Raw genomic sequence first — 15,998 nt, 5'->3', positions numbered from 1 at the left:
TGAATGGGTGAATGAGCACAAAGTAGTTGAATAAATTTAAAACTTTAATAAAAGCTGAACTCTGAAAATTCCTCAATTATATTCGTTATGGGGAGGGTATTTCTGAACTCTGATCTAAGAAATTCGTAATTTTATTTAAAAATGAGTTTCTGCAAGAAATGAGAGTTTTATTTAAAAATGAGACCACCATTAAAAATGACCGCCATTAAACAAACGTGCATCTAGAATGGTGGAAACTTGTTTCTAGAAAGGAATGAAAGTTTATACGTAGCAAACTTATACTACACACTCTGTAAAAATGACAATTAATGCCAACTTCATTTCCCTTGGAAAAGGGTAAATAGTATATGAGTACAAGGTTCACCACAAGAAATTTCAAAATTAAATATGGCTGTCCGAGCGAAATATTCACATTCAAAGTTTTTGGTCTATAAATCTCATTTTCTCCATATAGATATTGTCAAAACTTAACACATTTTTTTGTTGTTTTTTTTAATATTTAGAAGCTCTTTATTGCTGCTAATAGAAACAGCAACTATTTACAACATTGGCACCACAATCTACTTGGAAGAGTGGATATACTAGGGTGTAAGTTTTAACTATATCATGTTATTTAAGCCAAAACATGAAACAGACAAATAAAGGTAGCAAAAAAGTTGAAAGACTTGACAAGGGTGCAAGTGCAAGTTGCCTTTCAACAATTGGCCGAGGCCTTCCACATTTCTGCACAGCAAGAACAAGGCATGAAAATTTAAGAAAACTTGCTATGGAAGATTCACAGGGTGCTGAACAAATAGCATCTCAAGTGGTTAAACTTAAGGAAGCCTCCCCATATGGTACAATCCAACTAAGCCAAGGATCTGGTGGAAGACAAAAATAAGACAATTGGTATCACGATTAAACCAATCTTCAACAGGCAAAGTCGTTGAGCCCAATTTTAAAAAATGTTTTACAGCTGTTGGTCGAGTTTTGCAAGATTTTTTACCACCTCACAAATTAGTATCTCTACGCATAAAGGAGTCATCCCATGTGAGACTAACCTAACTCAAAAAAGCTATTCTGAATGTATTATCTACATGGTGTCCATACAAGCTGCAAATGCTAGCGAAATTTACTGCTTATAAAATTTTTTAGTTCATAACCTTTCTATTACTTTAGTTATTACAGATTTTTTTTATCTTACTTTGATCCCAATTATGATTATTACTTTCTAAAATCATTTACAAGGTAATCGAAAGTAGCAGCTTTTGAGTTTTGAGTCAAATTTTGAAAAGTTATTTGTTGATACATTAAGTAGTGCCGACCAAAATTTTATAAGCAGTACATTTCGCTAGCATTTGCAGCTTGTATGGACACCATGTAGATATTACATTCAGAATAGCTTTTTTGAGTTAGGTTAGTCTCACATGGGATAACTCCTATAGTGACTTTAAAAAATGATCTACCATCATCCATGCCAATCTTTAGAAAGTAGTTATTCTACAAATCTATTTCATTCACAACCTTTTGTGCAAGTTGCTTAAGACTTTTGCAAACTTTCTTCGTCTGTTCTTTGCCAGTCCTCTCCGTAGAGACATAGGCGCCGAGTCCACGGAGGCAGTGGCCCCCCAGGAAATTTATATTAATAATATAAAACCATGGATTATCATGAGGGCGAGAGTATCTATTCGCCCCCGTAATAATCCGTGATAATATATTATTAGTATAAATTTCCTGGGGGGCCACTGCCTCTGTTGCCCCCGTGGACTCGGCGCCTATGCAGTTCCACGGGCGGACTTGATTCTGCCCATGGAACTGCATCTCACGTTGAGAGTTGTAAATCACATATTCAAGGGCTTGCTTCAAGTGTGGCCAGGTGCTAAAGAATGGCCTTTAAAGCTGCATATTAGCATGCAACCATACCATGGGGGTCAATTCAATTGAAATGAATGGAAGAAGGTTTTAGAAAATTTTGATCTGTGGGAGTCTCTTGCACCAATAGACAAAGCTCAAGAAGTGGCAAAGTTCACTGATGCATTTCAAACACTTCATGCTGTTGTATCAGCCTGTTTTGGAAACCATTTGGAAGCCAATTACAGTCAGAAGATTGAGGTGTTCAAATCTTTGTACCTAAGACTTTCAATAACTGTGACACCAAAAGTTCATACTCTTTTTCACCATGTTCCTCAGTTCATTTCTAGAAATACCTGTTCTTTGGGACTCTTTAGTGAACAAACAACCGAGGCAATGCATTCCAACTTTATAAGCAGCAATAAAGAGCTTCTCAATATAGAAAAAAACAAAAAATGTGTTAAGTTTTGACGATATCTGTATGGCAAAAATGAGATTTATGGACCAAAAACTTTGAATATGAATATCTTGCTCGGACAAACATATTTGATACAAAGCATACTCGACATGGTTTGGTTGGGAATTTTTTTTTCATTCGGTGGTATTGAAGACAAGCAGTGGAAGCTATTATTGGTGATTCGAAGCATAATTTCATTAAACGTTCACTCAATAAATCCGTAACAACTAATTCTTTAAAGATAAGCAAGGAAATTGTTTTATCTACCCCATATTTGCTGTTTAGACGCAATATGTAATTAAGTCGCAATATGTAATTAAGAAACACAACATGTAAATAAGAAATCGAAATATGTAATTTGAAACATATATTACAAGCTTTTCTCAATTACAACTTTCATCTTCTCAATTACATCTTACGTTTCTTAATTACAACTTTCATCTTCTAAATTACATCTTTCGTTTCTTAATTATATCTTCCATGTTCTAAATTACATATTGCGACTTTTAAATTACATGTTGTATTTCTCAGTTACATCTTACTTTCTTAATTAAAACTTTCAAGTTCTCAATTACATCTTGAAAAGATTTAGTCACTGCAATGAGTTATACTTATTACGGTGTTACGAGTATTTCGGCACTGGAGAAAAAAATTTCTTCACCATGCCAAACTACGAGTATACTTGTAGTGCTTTTTTTTGTCAGTTATATTCAGAATAAAAAATACTATAGAATTATTTCAGATTAAAAATATTTTTTTTATTGAAATGTTGATATCTAGCCTTGGCAATCAAAATGAAACCACGTAAAACAACCTCGGCAAAAATTAATCATTGCAGACATTATGGCTCGGCAAAGAAATAACGCATAGTTTAAAATAGCTCGGCAGCGACCGTGTTAAGTTTGTTATGAGTTGCCTTAACTTTGGCGTAACTTTAAAATCACTAAGTAGTAAGAATGGTATTACATTATTATGATGCATATGTAGTTCTATTGTCAGATTGATATATTACTAGGGATCTTAACATACATAAATTATATATATTATAAAAAGGTTTAATAATAATCATAGATATTAATAATAAACAACTGCATTTTAATGATATAACATCTTATTAAGATGTTATATTATTATATATATTAAGCTTAATATATCTTATATATAATGATATAGCATCTTATATTAGATGTATTGTCATATTATTAATAAGACAATAAGGTATACTTACATAATAATAGTAATCATATAGTTCGTACAACTGTAAAATACATTGTAAACTACAAGTAAGTCAATTTATTTTAAGTTAAATAAAAACCAGGCAGTGGAAATCCTGCTCAGTGGCGATGAACAGATTAACCACTCAGTTATTTGGGTTGGGTGGGGGTCATTAGATAATCGAAAGTAGCAACTTTTATGTTTTGAGTAAAATTTTGAAAAGTCATTTGTTGATACATTAAGTAGTGCTGGCTAAAATTTTATAAACAGTACATTTCGCTAGCATTTGCAGCTTGTATGGACACCATGTAGATATTACATTCAGAATAACACGAACATGTTTGTGCAATTATTAACAAGTCTTTTAACTTATTATTAAATAAAATAAGATTAAAAAGATATCAATAAAAATTTGTTACAATAAAAACTCTGTACTGCAATATGAATAAAACAACATTATACTATAATTTTTTAAAAATGTCTTTAGCTCTCAGCAGTGATCATGAAATTTAATAGGAAAACATTAAACTAATTAAATTAAAAACATTAAACTAATTAAAAATTAAACTAAAAATCCAGAAAAATACATTTACATAACTATACAAAATAAATTTTAAAACATTCAGGTTTAAATTTCAATAAAACTTAATTTTAAGAAATTTTAAAAAAATATTCACATCGTTAACATGATTCTCTAAACAGATTATTTATAACAGTTCTACAAGATCAAAAAAAATCCTATAATACATTTGACATGCTTCTCACTTTTTTCATTCAAATCATGTCTATTAAAGTTTATCATTTTAACGATTAGCGCATACATTCTCAATGGCACCCAAAATCCTTTAAAAAACAAAATGTGGTTTATAAAAATGAACTCAAGTTAGTAAAAATAAAATTTTAAGTAAATTCTGAATTAACAAACAAAGCTTAACTCACCGGACAGTGGGTATGCCTTCATCACATAAGTTAGCAAAAACATAAACATGTCTTAATGCGTGCTCATACTAAATAAAATAAACCATTTCAAATTTGAATCAGTTCTCTTATATTTTAAAATTAATTGAAGAATATTTTTTTAAAAGTTTGCAGAAGAGCAAACATTAAAAAACTTTCTAATCTAAAATATTTAAACTTGCACCTCATTAAAATTAAAACAACTTTTTCTGAACTGAGTTACTGAGTACTGATAACAGTCTTCATAATAAGGTGTTGCTGGTTTATTAAAAATTCTCTCTTGTTTCCTCGGTTGAACAAGTTGACTGACAATTTTACGAACAACATCCCGACATTCAATGCGTTTCTTGAAAATAAATTTACATATAAAAACAAAATAGTTATGAACTGTGGTCAAGGTTTTATGACTAATAATATATGGTGAACACATGTTACAACAATTTAATACCTGGTTAACTTTATTTAATGCTTCTTGAGCATCTGCTTGGTCAGAGGGTGATCCTGTTTTAATTATTTGTGAAAGAATGTTTGGCACAACATCATGAGATGGGACAGCATCATTCTAAATGAGAAATCTCTTTGTAATTACATGACCTATAAAAATATCTTTGTTGTGACACAGGACTTCAGTTTAAAAAAAAACCTTTTAACAAAAACTTACAATTATTGATTTCTGAGAATACTCATTGCCTGAATAAAATTTATTGCCAAATCCTTGAAATAGTCCTATTGGCATCTGACTCACTGCCTAAAGAGAGTTTAAACCAAAAAACAGACCAGAATCAAAGAAAAAAAAAAACAGAAAAAAAATTTAACAAAATAAATAATTGAAATCTAACCATATCTCCAAACTGCATCACATGACTTGTGTTTGTTTCTTCTTGAACATCTTTGTATTGTTCCTCTAATGTTTCCGTCTCAAAATTTGCCTTAGAAAATGCAAAAAGTGATTAAAAGTAATATGGGGAAAACTTAACACATTCAATTTTACAAGAAGATAACATTAAAATCTTTACAAGTTAACCTAATTATAAAACAATTTAACAAAAAATCTCTTTTAAAAGTCTATATAACTATTCTGTTCCCATAACAATTCCTTAAAAAAGTTAGCAAAACAAGTGATTACTGCATATACAATTTACTCATTTGTTAAAAAAAAGTAAGTACGCTAACTGCACCAGGTATTTATACTGATTTTTTAAAAAAAGTTACTACTCCAGAGAAAGTTAAAAGGAAAATGTGTTTGGAAAATCCAGTTTTAAAATCCATTTTTTACACTCACATTATCAGAGTTCTCCATCCATTTTACACTATAAACATCACCCAGATATGTTTGTCGTTCGTCATCATAGTAGCAAGCATATGAAGATTCAGCACCATTTGCTGCAGTTGTAGCAAATACTATGGTAAAATAAAACTTAAAAATATAGCTATATTAAACTTGCATTTGCTTCAACAATAATTGACCTAAATGTCTTTTTGTTACCATTAATGTTATTTGGCAACTTGTTGTTGAACATTGAACCAGATTCACAAGCCTCAATATAGATAACCATCTAAACATAAAAATAAAAAAACTTTTCTACCATAGAAACAAAAACATAAAACTTTATAACATAAAAAAAAAAATTTTAAGTCTAAATGAATACCTGGCGATACTTTTTCTGTGCATACATATATTGGATTGCTGCATTTAGGTCTTTAGCATGGAGCTAAGTGTTAGAATCAGATATGCATAATTACTTTCATTCATTAAATTTCATTGTAAAAAACTGTAAAATGATAAAACAAGAAGTTGTACCTCATCAGAAGGAAAAGCAATTATGTTGGGAGCACCATGATCAGCAAAAAAAATAAAAACATTATCATCAGGCCCGCTAAAAATACAATATATATAAAGTTACTATAAGCCCTCTACAAAGCATTGAAATTCAAATAAAATCAGAAATTTGATTTAGCTCATAGCTATTCTTTATATTTAAACCAGAAAAAAATGCATTTTAAACCTTTCTACATGCAAATATGCTTTAAAGTTATGTTATAGCTGTATTTAATTTTAAAATATATAAATGAAAAAAAAAATTTACTAAGTTAAGAAGATATAAGTTTAGCATTATTTTACCAGAGAAAAGAAATGAACCGAACAAAAATTTTTGAATGAAATTTTCACTAAATTTACTCATTTTTTAGTGAACAGAAGAAAGAAGTGTACAGAAGTGAACAGAAACATTTGTCATTGAATTTGAATCAAAATTGAAAAGTATTGTTATTAGGTATTAGAATGTATGTGTAAAGAATCTTATTAGCAGGGTATTGTTTTAAATTAAATAATCTTCTGTGGTTGTATAATTAAGACAAGAACAGTAATAAAAAATTGAATTAAATTTTTAGAGTGACTAGGTTTAGTATATCAACTAAAATTCATTCAATTTTTCTAAAGCAATATGAGTGTAGCAAATAAGCACTGGACCACATTGAATTAGGATAAGATGTATAAAAAAGCCCCAAAGGAAACTGAAATTCCATCTATTAAAGTGGCCAAAATCATCACAGTAACCATAACATGATTGGAATAACAGCTGATTTTTGTGGAAAAGACCAAAAATAAAAGACATTTGAAGCTATTGATAGAGACATCATCATCCAAATAAAAAAAAACAGGTTTCTCTTGGACATGGATTACAATGCTTTAATCACTTAGTAACACATTGTATTCCAACAACCAATCCTTGAAATTTGATCCTAGGTTTTCCCATATTTATTTCTAGAAGTATGATCACTTCTAGAAATAGATATGGGAAAACCTAGGATCAAATTTCAAATATGGGAAAACAGGGGATCAAATCAGTCAATTATGACATTTGACAGCTAAAGTAAAGGGTGAAGGAGATCTAATAAAATTATAATATTCCTAAAATTATTATTATTTTTTTTCATTTTGTTCCAAGTTGTTTTTATGAGGAAAATCTCTGTAAATTGATTAAAGTTAACTTTTTCAAATCATTTGATACTAAATATATCTTATGATACTAATCATATGATAATAAATATATATATTTTCAATAAATTTTCTTCATTTATAATAAATTTTCTATATGTCAAACATTATTTTTTAATATTTTTTTTTAACTTAGAAAATAAGAGAAAATATGTCATGGTTTTCGTCTTATTTTAAAATAAAATTAGCATAAGCTGTTTTTCCAACTAACATATTTGCTCATTGTGAATAGCACCAGCAGCACTTCTAGAAATGTGAACAAAAAGTATAAAAGCAGCATGTACTAAGTGATATTTTTTTGTATAGAATGATACTCTATAGAAGTCATTTCTATTTTTTAATGGAAATATGATTATTTAGAGTAAGTTGTTTAGTTTTATGAGGTTTATTTAAAAACATCATTACACTTGTATAACTAGATATTGTAATAAAAGTACAAACACTTTTGAAAGTTTATAAGATAGTTCAGGAAGAGAAGAATTTCACTGATTTAAAAATGTGATTTGATATTCATCTTGGTTTCCAAACCTTAAACTATTTGATTCAAATTTCAATGTTATATAGAATTAAATTATTTACAAGGGTCAAGTATATATATTTAGTTAAACAATAACTATCTATAACTACTTATAGTAATCAGAAAGCATTGAAGTTCATTCACAAAATAAAAAAATCAGCGTTTGTTTCACAATATAAATCAGAAAAAACACAGATTTTTTTTTCAAACTAATAAAAAAAAAAAAAATTTGAGTTTTTGCTTCTCAACTAGCCATAGGGGAAAATGTCAAGAAAACCCATTTTAGAATTAAAACTAAAAATAAAAGTATAACCTATCAATAACTTTGCCACTACCAGCTCCCCTTAAACCTTCTTTGTCTCCTTTTAAGACCTTTAAGAAGTTTTCAGGTGTTACAGCCTAAAAAAAGAAGTATTTAACTTAAAGTAGAAAAAAACCTTTTTTTAACCACAAAACAATTAACTAAATAGTGATGAATTTACAGCATTATTTTATAATCTAAACAATATATTACTTCTCCAGTATAATCTTTTGGAACACCATGATACACATCATTGCCACCAGGCTAAAGAAGAACAAATCACATCTTTAAAAATAAGTCTTGATTAAGAAACATTTAATTCAAAAACAAAACTTAAAAAATACCTTGTTAATAATAATGCCTGGTGTTGGGTTACTATAAGAGAAAAGGGATATTCTTCTTAATATACTACTTTCATATTAGCTAATTAGAAATTATAATAACAATAAAATGAATTAATGCAAGATATTTACTAAGTACTCATTAAATTTAGCATGTACTGATAACAAAAGATTGTGTGTGTACACACACACACACACACATACACACACACATACACACACACACACACACACACACACACACACACACACACACACACACACACACACAATATTTTGTTATTATCACTAAGCATCAAAAATTAACTAACCAATTTAATTTGAAATAAATTGGTTAAATTCATTAAACAAATTTTTTTAACTAACTTTATGCATTTTCCAAAGCAACACTTACTTAGTGGAATTCGCAATATCATCATACATCATAACAACAATATTCTCATCAGGAATACCATGTTTGTGTAAGATTTGGTATGCATGGCAAACATCAGCCTAAAACCAAAAGCATTAGTAATATTATAAGAAAATTTATCTTGAAATATCATTTGCTAAAACAACATTAACTTGAATTAGCCGCAAATGACCTTTGAGGTATTACTTTGATCACTAGAACTACCTTGGTATTTACTTCTTACTATCATATACCTGATGTCTATAGTTGTACCATCCATTTGAGCCAGCAACAATCAAAGCCCAATGCTTTGACTCAGATACATGAAGCAATAAAGCGAAAGACAGAAAACTAAGAGCGAATTTCATTTCAGCTTCCAACGCCGGACAGTTATCACAGTAGTTGCAAAAGTTTTATATCCTGAGCTTTTATATAAAAAAAAAGCCTATTGTGCTTTGTTTTTCTTTATGTTTTGTAGTAGTATCAAGTAACTCATGTCAATCACGTGAGACTCATTTACTGACCTTAGTTAAATATTAGATATCGTTTTTTTTTTTTTTTTGATTATTAGGAGATTTTTTATTATCCAATCATTTTGCTGTTTGGCCATCACCTTCACGGCGCACAGTGACTCAGAACGATCAAAAAACGGTAAAAATTAAATAAAATTTGACATAAATTGTAAATCAATAATGTTATATATCAAAATAATAATTTTTGGGTCAAAGATTTCAAATTTATTAATAATTTTTTTTTTATGCGTAGCTTCGACGCGTATAACGCGCGCTTATGCGCGAATACGCGCGTTTAAGGTGACTATACGCGTACAAAAATTTTTTTTTTCAAGTTTTAGAATCTTCAAGACAAACACATTATCTTGATATATTACTCTACTTGATATTTTTATAAAAATGGTTTTTAAAGGAGGTTGATACATAGAGAAAAAAAACTGTATTTATTACATTCATTTTATTATTTACATTACAATTAATTTAATAACTTCATCTGGTAACGGTTTTCCTCGATAGCTCTTATGTTTTCTAAAAGATATGCTTGATACTTTTGGATCTGATCTTAGTAGAAGGTAGTGCATCTGATTCATCATTGTGTTTAACCTTGAAATTTTTGCCGTGTGCTTAAGTCTAGAATTTCTTATCTGTTTATTTAAACTCTCCAGTGCATCTTCCGAATATACCCCGACTGGCAAAGGTAATTTATGTGATATGGAAGAACTATGAAGCAGCAGTTTATGTACAGTGGGAGGCATAACATACCAGTTGTACAAACTCACTATACGTTTAGCTGTTTCAGTGCAGTATAAATCTAATTCATTGATGTTAATAGAATATCCACAAGATATGGTTATGAGAATATTATGCAATCTTTCAATTATATCACAATCAACTTTAGTAATTTCAGAAAGAGCTTTACTATTTTTAAATGCTCTTCTGGCAGTATTGCCGTCATTGGTATTTCCAGACCCAGTTTTAGGCATGTCAACATATAAGTTTAACCGTTCTCTGAAGAGTACCTGAATCTGTTTTTTTTTTAAGTCTACAGATAATTTTTCCTCAATTGTTTTTGGCTTATACTTTTTAATTTCAATTTTATAACTCAAATGAAGAATAAATTCCAAGCATTTTATCCAGCAATGCAAAGCTGAAATTCCAAGCCCCAAGGCTGACTCATTCTCAGTTTTTGCTTTTAATAAACCAATATTGTTCATTTCGTTGGGTTTAGCATTGCAAACATTGCAGGATTGAGTGGATTTTGTCTCTGTAAGTGCATTAACTACTTTATTATCAAACATTGTAAGATCAACTCTATAGCTGATATTAAAGATCACCTTTCTTCCTGCAATATCAAAAACTTTGGAAAACGTTTTTTAGATCTGATTCTTCTTCTCTGGATAAAATTGGACTCTCTTTTTTATATTGTAGATGAAGAGGTCTACAAAAGTGACAACTTGAAGGATTTGCATTTTTCCAAATTTCGCCATCTTTTACTTTGAGCAATAAAGGCACAAAAGCTGTACTAAAAAGATTTTCTTCACTCTTAAGTTCTATACTTGTGATGCTTGTCTCAAAGTATTTCTGTTTATAAACACTTTGGCTTGATGCTCCATCAAAACCAATCTTTCCATACAAAACTCCAAATATTTCGTTACCTTGACCACAATTAGGCATATCAATCATTCAGTTATTCTACTCACAGTGTGATCTAACATGCTTCGAAGAGTACACTTTGCAGAAATTTCAGAAAAATGTATATTCTCAGGATAACATTTCAATTTTTCCACCAAAATATCGTGCAAGGTAGGATAAATATGTACATTGTGAACAAGAGCTGAGTTTCTGATCATTTGATATTGTTTATCGCTGAGATCAGTGTTCATTTTTAATGCAAGAGCTTCCTCTACACTCATAATGATGGGAAAGGTTTTATCCAAAGTTTTATCAACTTTTTCTATCTCTAAAACATCAGACATATTGTTTTTTAAAAAAGAAGCTTTTTTTTTTTTCTCCAGCAGCATTTGCACTTTTTGCAGAAGCTAAAAATAGAGCTTCATGATGTTTAGTGGCTAGTTCTTTTAATTTTTTTTTCTTTTGCTTTGCTCTCCAACAACACTCAATTGCTTATGGGGCCTTCCAGAACCAAAATGACTATTTTTATTGTTCATAAGATTTCTTTGAAGCCAACGATTTTCTTTTTGTATAAATGTATCATAATTTACTTTATTTAAGTTTTCTTTGCGAACTTCTTCAGTATTTTTTATTTCATTAAGTAAATTATGTAAATCACTTTTAAAATTAAGTAAATCACTTTTATTTAAATTAAAAATACTCTATTTTAGTTAAATAAAAATCTCACATTTTTCAGATTTCTTTGAAAATAATATCAAATTTTTTTACTTCTTTTAACTATAAAATACAAAACAAAAGTTTTATGAAACAATTATTTATACTTTTGAAATAAAAAATTATTGCAATTTAATATTATTTAAAAAAGGGCACTTAATTTATAGAAAAGTTGTGAGGGGTTTATTACCATTTTTTTGCTGTTTTGAGTCACTGTGCGGCGCACAGTGGAAAATAAAGGTGTGTTTCGGACCAAAAATCGATAACTTTTTTGTTACTAAAAATAGAGATTTGAAAATTTGCACAAATGTAAAATAGTATATGACGCTTCTAATGAAATACTTTTTGTAAGAATTTTTTTGTAATACAATATTAAAAATAAATAAATAAAAATCAAAAACTTCAAAATTGGCAGTTTAATAATTTACACTTTAACATAATTCTTTACAAATATATGAAAATATCTTAAAGTTATTAGAAACGACGAAAAGTACATAAAATGCTTACCTACTAATTATAGAAATATTTAAAACAGTTTCTAAAGAACAATTTTTAAATAGTTGTTTTTATGAAATAATGTATAGGTATGTTAAAGGTACTATATCACAACTACATAAGGACTTTTAGTTCCTGAAATCAGTTCGTTGACTTTCAAAAGCTGCAGAGTATCTTCATCAAGTTCCTACACATTTTTGTTATACGGTTTTCTAATGCTGGTGATGTACGGATCGGAAGTGTACAGAAGGGTATGAAATACATCCTCATTTGTAACTGATCGAGAACATTTTCTGGCATGATGAAGGCGAAATTTTTTATAATCCTTATTACGGGATTCTTGCGCATCTTCTGAAAGTTGACCAATAGGAAGTACTGCAAAATGCTTTATGATATTTTCTCCGTGAAGTAAGATTTTGTGTACTGAAGATGGCATATAGTACCATCCATAATTGGTCACATAGATTCGGGCAGTTTCTACAGCATAACTACCAAAACTTTCAGCATTTATCATAACACCTGAGGAGAGAGCTTGCAGAATTATGTAAAATCGCTTAATCAAATTTTCATCCACTCCAGTGATTTCAGCAGAGCAGCTTGCATTGTAAAAAAATCTTCTAGCAGTATTACCGTCATTGGTATTACCACTTACTTGTCTTGGTTTGTCAATGATCAACCCTAGCTCTTCACGAAAACGTTTCTGCACCAAGATCTTCTTCTCTTGCTTTAGCCGTTTTTTTTCTTCACTTGTGGCTGCCCATGTTTGGAAAGAAAGGTTGTAAGAAATATGTAATATCATTTCCATACAACGAATCCAGGCATGTAATGTAGACAATCCGTATTGATACGAACTTTCATTTTCAGGCCTAGAAGCCACTTTAGTCAAATCGTTCATTTGCCGTGGAGTAGCTCCACATATTGTACATGTAGATCCAGAAGGTGTATCCGTTAATACCTGAGCCACTTTTCCATCTATCATTGTTAGAAAAAGCTCATGTTTTACCTGAACACTTTTACCATTTTTATTAATTATAGACGGCCGCAAAAAGTTTATTTGGCTCTTTATTTCATCTACAACGGCTTTATTTTTCTCGGGAGTCTCTTTGCAAAACTCTATGCATATAGGTCGACAAAAACGAACTGATGAAGGTGCCGGATTTTGCCAAACAACTGCGCCAGTTACTATATCAATTAGTTTGATAGGCACCAAAGAACTAGTAAACAAATTTGCATCAGAAATAAGTTCAGATTCCTCTGGAAGTTTCTGCTTGTATTGGCTTTGGCCAGAGGAACCATCACAGCCCCATTTACTATATAAAAGTAAATGTTTGAATTCAATACTGTACACGGAATCTGTAGTCAAAATTCTAGCTACAGTGTGATCCAATAAATCTTGCAGTTCCAGAATTTTCGCATGTGTGTTCGTAATTTCTATTGCAGAAGATGGTGGATAGCAGGTCTGTTTAATTTCTTGAATTTTACAATATGGTGGGAATATGGAACAGTTTCGTTCATTTGTCACCTTCCTCATGTACAAATATTGTGCTTTTGTTAAATCTAAGTCAATAAACACGCTGAGTGCTTCTTCATCCGTTAGCATATTTTTCTGGCTTGCGTTTTCCATAAAACTCGATATTAAGTTTTTTTTGTCTTTATCAGCCATCCTTAATGATTCCACAAGTTTTGCTTCTGCTTCTTCTCCTATTGAACGCAACGCCTGAAGATATGTATTAAAGATGTGATCAAATCCATATTCCTTAAGTAACATGGTATTTTTTCTTTTTTTGCTGGATTCTGACGAATCTCCATAAGACACGCACGGTCTTCCGCGTTTTTCAAAAGAAGTAGATGGCGTGGAGTCGGTAATTGCCTCTTCTGAGTTAGGTAAAGGTACACAATATTCAGAATCCAACCAATCACTGTTCTTAGATAAAAAAGCATCCTTTTTCCGTGACGCCTGTATCCATCGTTTATTAAACGACGGAATAATGTACCTTTGAATATCACTGATTATGAAACACAAGTTGTCCTCAGAAAGTTGATAATTTTCTTTTAAACTTGTTGACAGTGCCTCAACTGTCCTTCCTCCATCAATATAGGAAAGCAATAATTTACATTTGGAACACTTAAAAGTTGTCATTTTAACAAGTCACAAAAGTAATGTACATAATATTCAATAGTCAAAAGTGTCGGTTTAATTTCCACTGTGAATTTGTTATACTGATATAAATGTTTCAACTCTTTATATATTGGCAGTGTACATTCACCACAAAATGAGTGTAAAAATACAAGAATGCCATGGTATCAATAAAAAATTGATAATAAATTTAAAAACATATACCAAGCTATTGTTATAAATGAACAAAATTTAAAACCACGATAAAAAGCGGTTTTCTGTTTTTTTTACTTTTATCACTTTTTTCTCGATAATTTCGGAAACCGCACGTTTCTGCAACTGATTCTTATACATGTTTTTAATAAACACCAAGGCTACAATACTATATTAAATTTAAAGCGTGGGGAAGCGTGGGTAACTGCCAAAAGTCTCAGTGAACTTGAAGAATATTATTTTTTTTTCATTTATTTTATTGTTCAAATAATTACTCCTAAACTGAACCATTTAAGTAAAAATGTATAATTTTCTTAAAATCTCCATAAGATGAGCTTTTCAAAAATGTATAATACTTTATATTTATTCCTAGAAAGTTTTATAAAAAATTAACTTTTAAAGTGATGAAGCGAACAGGTTTGAAATGAACATCCGCAAAAGTAATAAACAATAGGGCTTCAAAACTTTTATTTTTACATAAAATTATGTGAAATTCCTGCATTATAGTAATGATTGACTATTAAACTATTAAATAAAACTGAAGTATAATGACAGTAGCGACATTAGTAAAAAACATTTATGATATGCTGTTGCTCTACAATTTTCCACTGTGCGGCGGCCCCTCCTCCTATAGTAATATATACTTTTTTGTGTAGTAACACAACAGTAACTAAAACAGCACGGGTATGCTTACATTTCTATTTTTTTCCTCCTCACTTAACTGCTTTTTCTTAAAAAAAGGTGTTTTAAACTAAGTTGAGTGGAAAACGTTGTTGAGGAATAGCTGCAGTGCAAACTCCCTCCTCCTGATAAGATAGTTGTATCCAAACCTGAAGCTATGTTATGTTCTTTTAATTAAAAAGTCGAGTTACTTTTTATAGGGGAAAAGAGTATTTCCAAATCAACTAAATAAGGCTGTTTAAGCTCACCCTTAAGATTTCCTTGAAATTTGGTAATTATTTTTGAAATTTGGTACTTGTTTTGGTACTGAAATTTGGTACATATTTGATTCAAGTGCTCATAAAATGATTTTCCAGTTGAAGTTTGAACATCCAATTCAAAGTGGTTCTTAAAATTGTAAAAGACCTGATTTATCGTTTTACACGGTAACTAAAAAAGTTAATTTCAAAAAATCGAAAGATTTAATAGACACACTCTCCGCAGTCCTTTAATATAGTGTTTAAAAATGATGTAATATTCTCGGGTTATGTATCTCGGTAAATATTAGCTTTTAATATTTCTGTTAACATGAGTGATTTCTACATCAAAAAAAGTTTAAAAAATTGATTTTGGAGGCAGTGGAGTTGAA

The 15,998-nt window shown here is 30.0% G+C and overlaps 1 protein-coding gene across 1 annotated transcript; it reads right to left on the bottom strand.

The window, feature by feature from the left end:
- Nucleotides 1-3,842: 3,842 nt before the first annotated feature.
- LOC145202334 (legumain-like) lies at nucleotides 3,843-9,552 on the bottom strand. The gene is made up of 15 exons (XM_090082219.1): nucleotides 9,262-9,552; nucleotides 9,011-9,108; nucleotides 8,620-8,650; nucleotides 8,489-8,539; nucleotides 8,288-8,373; nucleotides 6,261-6,336; nucleotides 6,109-6,171; nucleotides 5,946-6,015; nucleotides 5,742-5,860; nucleotides 5,299-5,388; nucleotides 5,121-5,207; nucleotides 4,908-5,021; nucleotides 4,644-4,805; nucleotides 4,442-4,509; nucleotides 3,843-4,345 (listed from the first exon to the last, which is right to left on the bottom strand). Exons 1-15 carry the CDS (start codon nucleotides 9,373-9,375, stop codon nucleotides 4,306-4,308), a joined length of 1,269 nt encoding a protein of 422 aa, XP_089938345.1. The 5' UTR covers nucleotides 9,376-9,552; the 3' UTR covers nucleotides 3,843-4,305.
- Between the last annotated feature and the right edge of the window lie 6,446 nt (nucleotides 9,553-15,998).

Source organism: Hydra viridissima, unplaced genomic scaffold, assembly GCF_058129835.1.
Source record: "Hydra viridissima isolate aposymbiotic clone 2 unplaced genomic scaffold, HvirCarnegie_v1 scaffold_3, whole genome shotgun sequence".
In the NCBI taxonomy this organism is placed as follows: Eukaryota; Metazoa; Cnidaria; class Hydrozoa; order Anthoathecata; family Hydridae; genus Hydra; species Hydra viridissima.
This window is presented reverse-complemented; position numbering and strand designations above follow the sequence as displayed.